Source organism: Amphibalanus amphitrite, unplaced genomic scaffold (genome assembly GCF_019059575.1).
Source record: "Amphibalanus amphitrite isolate SeventyFive unplaced genomic scaffold, NRLGWU_Aamphi_draft 000208F_arrow, whole genome shotgun sequence".
Classification (NCBI taxonomy): Eukaryota; Metazoa; Arthropoda; class Thecostraca; order Balanomorpha; family Balanidae; genus Amphibalanus; species Amphibalanus amphitrite.
In genome coordinates this window covers 622180-628859 of record NW_024881703.1, presented here as the reverse complement: position 1 = coordinate 628859, position 6680 = coordinate 622180, and the positions used below count along the sequence as shown (strand labels likewise).

General features: G+C 52.7%; 2 protein-coding genes across 2 annotated transcripts; both read right to left on the bottom strand.

Annotated features, from left to right (window-relative positions):
* Positions 1-770: 770 nt before the first annotated feature.
* Positions 771-1679, bottom strand: LOC122385096 (uncharacterized protein K02A2.6-like). The gene has a single exon (XM_043373101.1). It carries the CDS (start codon positions 1677-1679, stop codon positions 771-773), a length of 909 nt encoding a protein of 302 aa, XP_043229036.1.
* Positions 1680-3111: 1432 nt separating this feature from the next.
* LOC122385095 (uncharacterized protein K02A2.6-like) lies at positions 3112-6472 on the bottom strand. The gene is made up of 2 exons (XM_043373100.1): positions 4625-6472; positions 3112-3120 (listed from the first exon to the last, which is right to left on the bottom strand). Exons 1-2 carry the CDS (start codon positions 6470-6472, stop codon positions 3112-3114), a joined length of 1857 nt encoding a protein of 618 aa, XP_043229035.1.
* Positions 6473-6680: the final 208 nt, after the last annotated feature.

Below are 6680 nucleotides of genomic sequence, written 5' to 3'. Positions count from 1 at the left end.
ACAATCACAATGCATTGATAATGTAGGCGTGTGGCCCGCCAATCAAACTACCATACATCGAAAGAACATTCTTTTCTGATCAGATCTACCCAAAGTATTTCCAGAGTCATCAAGGCTCTTAGAAACATTACCATGTTTAACGCGTGTTTACCGATAAAACCGCGCCGGGCGCCCGGCAGCCGGCGCGGCGGTCGGGCCGCTGCCTGGGGCTCAGTGACCCTGAACTCGGCAGCGCTACCCGGAGAATGTCTCACTTACCGGAGTTACATGAGCAAGTAAATGCGTATCAGGAACGGATTTTCCTATTCGCTCACCATTGTAGTCCGTTTGTAATGCGTATTAACTCTGCTCATGTAACCCCGAGCATTGTGTGTCCTCCCACTTGGTGCGTATCGCTTGTGATTAACCCCTGTAAGCGGCACTTACAATCAGGGTTGTGCTCGACTCAAAAAAATTTGCCGACTCGACTCATCATTCAACCTCAGAAAGCCCTGACTCAACTCTGACTCAAACAAGGAGCTTGTAGTGGTTTGCGCCCTCCTGGCTAGACCCGTGGTTTCCACGCGAGTTGTTTATTATTCTCCCGCCAAAAGACAACTACAATCTCGGCGCACTTGGTGACCTAAAATGCTGCAATATGCTGCAATACAGTACACTTTCCCCCTCGGAACATAAGACGTACTGCAACTTCAACTTCACAAAGAACTTCGCCAGACACTCACATGAGCTATGCTTACTACTTTAGCCAAAGGCCAGCGCGCTGATTTCAATCAGGCGCTGAGGCGCACGCTTAGGTCTACTTGACCTGCGCAGCGCCGGTGTAGGCGACAGTGACAACGAAGATGGCCGCGCAGGCTCCACCCGACTGCTACTCTCTGCCTCGTTGTCGTCAGTCGTCCGTCCTTATCCAGCGTAGCTGACTCATCAGGATAGACCCGGTCTGGGTCCCGTGTCGTCACCGACCGGTCCGGTTCAGCCGCAGACTCCCTGCGTTCCAGTACCGGAGGCGGAGACGGTCGGCCCACTGTCTCCTCGTGAGCCTCCTCCCGGCGAGAAGGATCGTGCCGAAGGTGGTTGACGTGGACGAACCGGACTCGACCGTGAACCCTGCACAGGTACGTATGCGGTCCCTTACGGCACAGGACGATGCCCGGTACCCACGTCACACGCTGGTCGCTGCGACAATTCCGCACGAACACAGGCTGCCGCGCTGTGAATTCGCGCAGCTTCATGTCCTTTCCATCATGACTTGCTTTCTGTTGCTCCTGCATCTTCTCCACTTGAGCCTTCAAATTGGGCTTGAGTAGGGACAGACGCGTCCTCGGCGCTCGGCGAAGAAACAGTTCCGCCGGCGTTTTCCCAGTGACTGTGTGTGGCGTGTTTCGGTACGCGAACAGGAAACTGTCCACTTGGTGTCGAAGCGTTCTCTTCTCCCCCGACACTTCGTTTTTCAGCAGGTTTTCCTTCAGCGTACGGACGCAACGCTCCACCTGACCATTCGACGCGCTGTGATATGGCGGCGTCCTCTTGTGCTTCACTCCATTTCTTTTCAGGAAGTCGCTGAACTCCGACGACGTGAACGTCGGTCCATTATCAGTGACAACAACCTCCGGAACCCCGAAACGTGCGAAGAGGCTGCGGAGTGCTTCGACCGTTCGCGCTGTCTTGATGTCCGCCATCAAGAAGACGCCGACCCTACATTGGGTATCCGTCTGTACGGACAGACGATCCCCACGCAGCCGGTGGCGAAGTTTCTTGGTATGACGTTTGACGGACGTTTGACGTATAAAGAACATTTTAGAACGCTTCGGGAACGATGTTTTAACCCCAGAACGCCTAGGGGGGGGGGTTGTATCAACCCCCCCCCTGAGGTTTTTCGGAAATAGTGCAAAAACGGCGGCGCGCAGCGCCGCCAAATTTTGGGTACCTTATGGGGCAACCTTTGCGCATCTTTTGCCGAAAAAAAATTGATCGGGTCATGTCAGGTCACGGAGTTATGACGTCATAAGAGGTACAGCCTCCGGCCGGATTTTCACAAACTGAGTGTCAACGCCCGAGGTTTCCTGCCGGTGGTACGGACATCGGTTGATGGATCGTGATGAAACTTCCCATGCATGTTGGGGCAAGTATTGGCTATCATATGGTATAAGAAATTTGACCGGGTCAGGTCAGGTCACGGAGCTATGACGTCACAAGAGGAACAGCGTCCGGTACTATTTTTGAAAAGCGCCCGAACCACTATTTTGCTAATTCTTGTCACCTCAATGGGAATATGCAGCAATATTAGCTTCTACAGGGAGCAAATGGACCTCCCAAATCCAAAAATACAATCAGATTTCAAAAATTTAAATTTTGATTTTTCGAATTTCTGCCGCCGACTGTGACCTTGCCGACTTCCGGCGCTCCCAACGCGCCATTTTTAGAGCTAGGGAAACGAAATACATACCAAACGATAGAGAATTGATCAAGGAACACGATAGTGAAGGTTTCAAGTCGATATCTCCCACCGTTTTGCCGCAATCGCCGCCGAAAGTTGAAAAAAGTCTATTTTTCCGAAAATTTGACCTTTGACCGGTCAAAAGTAGGTCAAATGTTGACCTAGGACCAAAAAATATACCACCAATCGCGAGATCTCGGCGAGAGCAATCCGTTGGTCTTTTCCGCTAAGCTCTACGACCTTCCGTTTCGAAACGCCAGGGGGGGGGGGTCGTAACAACCCCCCCCCTGGTCGTTCGTGTTATGAGAAATGGCCTGGTCGTGCGAGGGTTAAATCCCTGAACGTTTTAAAGTGTGTTGCCCGCACATCATACGGTGCGGATCGCAAAACTCTGCTCCTCTTGTACCGGTCGATCATCCGATCGAAGCTGGACTACGCGTGTTTTGTTTATGATTCTGCAAGTGAGTCCAGCAAGAAGTCCCTGGACGCAGTACATCACGCTGCGCTCCGCGTTGCCACCGGGGCTTTCCGCACTTCTCCAAAGAGTAGTCTTCTGGCTGAAACGAATGAGCCACCTCTAGCTCTTCGTCGCCAGATGCTGGGGATGCGTTACACTTTGAAACTTCGCCAATACCCAACGCATCCGACGTACCCGTACGTCTTTTCACGTCACGCTACTCGATCTGACGGGAGGGTACGACCGTCGTTTGGAGAACGCATGGGAGGTCTTTTTTCAGCTGCTAACATATCCTTGCGTGGCGTTCGGCGTACCTGGGACACGCCCCCTCCACCCTGGAAAAACGCCAATCCGCAAGTGGACCTCTCACTATCGACTGTTAAGAAGGACAACTTGTTGCCTGCTGAGGCGCGAGCCAGAGCCTTAGAGCACATTGCCGTTTATGATGGTTTTATCACGGTTTATACAGACGGTTCGAAGACAACCGAGGGAGCGGGCTGCTCTTTTGTCGCTGGTCGTGACACCCGCTCGTTTTCTCTGCCACCTTCCGCCTCGGTGTTTTCTTCAGAGCTAGTCGCTATAGAGAAGGCTTTGTGTTTCATCGAGGTTTCTGGCAGTCCCTTTTACTTGATTTTATCTGATTCTCTTAGCAGCTTATTGGCCTTACGTACTTTTAACTCAGTTGACCCCATCGTGCGGGACATTTTAACTCGGCTTACGTCGGTGGAGCAATCTGGAAAATCAGTCCGTTTCTGCTGGATTCCCAGTCACGTCGGCATTGAAGGCAATGAGCTTGCTGATGCTGCTGCCAGACGCGCCGCCGCAGCACCCTGCACTCGGCGCTTGCCTCTGCCTGCCCGGGATTTTTATCCGCTGGTGCGACCCTTCATGCTTTCAAAGTGGCAGGCAGAGTGGGATTTGTGTGTAAGGAACAAGCTGAGAGAGTTGAAACCAACTCTAGAGCCTTGGCAGTCTTGCCTGCAAGGCAATCGTTTCCAGGAAGTGGTCCTCTGCAGACTCCGTATTGGTCACACATACGCGACGCACGGCTATCTCCTTTCAGGAGGTGAGCAGCCTTTGTGCAACAGGTGTTCCGTGCCTCTAACCGTCGCTCACGTTCTTTTATCTTGCCCACTCTTTGAACGGAACCGGACACGCTACCTGGGCTGTATTGCTCCTGGTACCACTATCCGCCACCTACTGGGTGACGAGTCACCCTGGGTTTTATCCGGCAATATTTTTTCCTTTATCCGTTCGGTCAACTTCCAGGTGATTTACTCAACCTGACCCAATTCCTCTCTAGTCTACTTGTCTAGTCAGTTGATTGTTACGACGCTCTTGCGTTGTTCTATCTTACCTTGCCGTTTTTATCAAGTCTTTTACTTTCTTAGCCTTGGTATATAGAAGGTCTCTTGTTTTGAAACACTTGTTTTATTAGAGTGACGTTATGGGCGCAAAATGACCTTCGCAGTTGGCGCGCCCTAAAGCCCCAATAAACAAACAAAGAAGACTTCTAGCCATTTTGAATGACCGTCTACTACCAAGAGGAATTGCTGACCTCCTTTCTCAGCAAAATCCAGATGCACTCTTTCCCACACACGTTCTGGCCATTCCCAGGGTATCAGCGGTGCTGCGGTCGGGTCTTGTCGGACGGCCTGACATGCGCAGCAGCTCTTCACTTCCGCATCGATGTCAGCATCAAGCCCCGGCCACCAGAGGTAGCTTCTCGCAAGGGCTTTCATCCGACCGATACCCGGATGCTCCTGATGCAGGTCCTGGAGAAGCCGCTGTCTGAACTTCGGCGGGATTATCACTCGTCTTCCCCACAGGAGGCATCCATCTTCTACAGACAGTTCCTCTCTTCTTGCGAAGAACGGCTGGATGTTGTCCGTGATGTCGTCATGCCAGCCCGACATGACGTACTCGCTCACCTTACCAAGCGTCAGATCCCGTCTGGTTTCTTCTTTGATTTCTTGTGCTGTCAGCGGGAGCTCCTCGACAACGGAGAACACTGGCTCTTCTTCCATTTGATCCGGTTCTTCAATGTTGTCCCTGTTTGTCACCAGCCGAGACAGCGCATCAGCGTTGCCGTGTAGATCCGATCGTCGATATTCGATCTTGTAGCTGTACGCCGCCAGCATGAGTGCCCAACGTTGCATTCTTGCCGCGGCGAGGGGCGGCACAGCCGTATGCGGCCCCAGGAGACTGGTCAGCGCCTGGTGATCTGTGACCAGGGTGAACAGCCGTCCATACAGGTACTGATGGAACTTCTTTAGTCCGAACATGATACTCAGTCCCTCTCGTTCCACTTGTGCATAGTTGCGTTCGGTGGGAGTCATAGTCCTTGACGCGAAGGCGATTGGTCGTTCCGATCCGTCGCTCATGACGTGAGATATGACCGCTCCCAGTCCGTATGATGAGGCGTCACAACTGAGCTTGATGGGTTTCTCTTCGTCATAGTGCACCAGCACGTCATCTTCACTCAGTGCTGACTTCAGCTGTTGGAACACCTTCTCGCAGGCTGGAGTCCAGCTCCAGCGTGCCTCTTTCTGCAGCAGCTGGTTCAGCGGCTGCAGCTGCGTCGAGAGGTTTGGCAAAAACCTCCTGTAGAAGTTGATGATGCCCAACATGCTCTGCAGCTCCTTGACGTCGTCCGGCCTCTTCATGTTCCTGATGGCCTGGATCTTTTCTTCTGTGGGATGGATTCCATCCGCCGTGATCCTGTGTCCCAGATAGTCGAGCTCCGTCTTGAACATCTCACACTTTGCACCATTTAGGTGGATGTTGTACTTCTCCAGGCGCTCCATCACTTGGCTGAGGTCTCTGCGGTGTTCCTCCACTGATGAACTGGCCACCAGAATATCGTCGAGATACACCAGTACCCCATCCAGTCCTTGAAGGGCCTGGTCCATCACCTTCTGGAACAACTCTGGTGCCTGGGCTACACCATATGGCAGGCGTTGAGGCTGTAGGAGACCTCTCGGTGTGTTGATCACCAGCAGGCGCTTCGATGCTTCTGAGAGCTCACACTGCAGGTAAGCCTGAGACAAGTCCAACTTAGAGAACACTTTGCCCTTGATTTTTGCAAAGAGGTCCTGGACCGTGGGCAACGGGTAAGTGCCCACCTCAGCCCACCGGTTTACGGTGACCTTGTAGTCTCCACATAGCCTGACTGTTCCATCCTGTTTCATCACTGTGACGATGGGTGATGCCCACTCACTGCTGGTGACTGGAACCAAGATTCCCTCATTCACCAGCCTGTCCAGCTCCTCAGTGACCTTGGTTCTGAGAGCGTAGGGCACACTGCGGGGCTTGAAGAAGCCTGGTGTTGCTCCCTCTTTCAGCTTAACCTCTACCTTGAAGGATTTGATGGGCCCCTTACCTTTCAGAAACACTTCTGGGTACTGCTTCTGTATATCACCCTTTTCCACCATATTCATTGTGGCAAACGACTTCCAGTCCAGTCTGAAGACCTTGAGCCAGTCTCGACCCATCAGGTTGGGACGTCGGCTGTCCACATCCACCACCAGCAGACTCACGGTGTGTTCCTGCTCCTGGTACTTTGCTGTCACAGTCATTTTCCCCACCACAGGGATAGGGGAACCCGCAAAGCCTGTCAGGGTCACATCTGTGGGCTCCAGGGTAGCCCCTCGGAACACCTCATCAAAGACATGCTTGGTCATGACAGTTTGGGCAGCCCCTGTGTCCACCTGCAAGCTGACAGGTTTGTCATTCAGCCACATCTTAACTTCATAGGGATTTGCACCCACATCATCCATGCTGTAC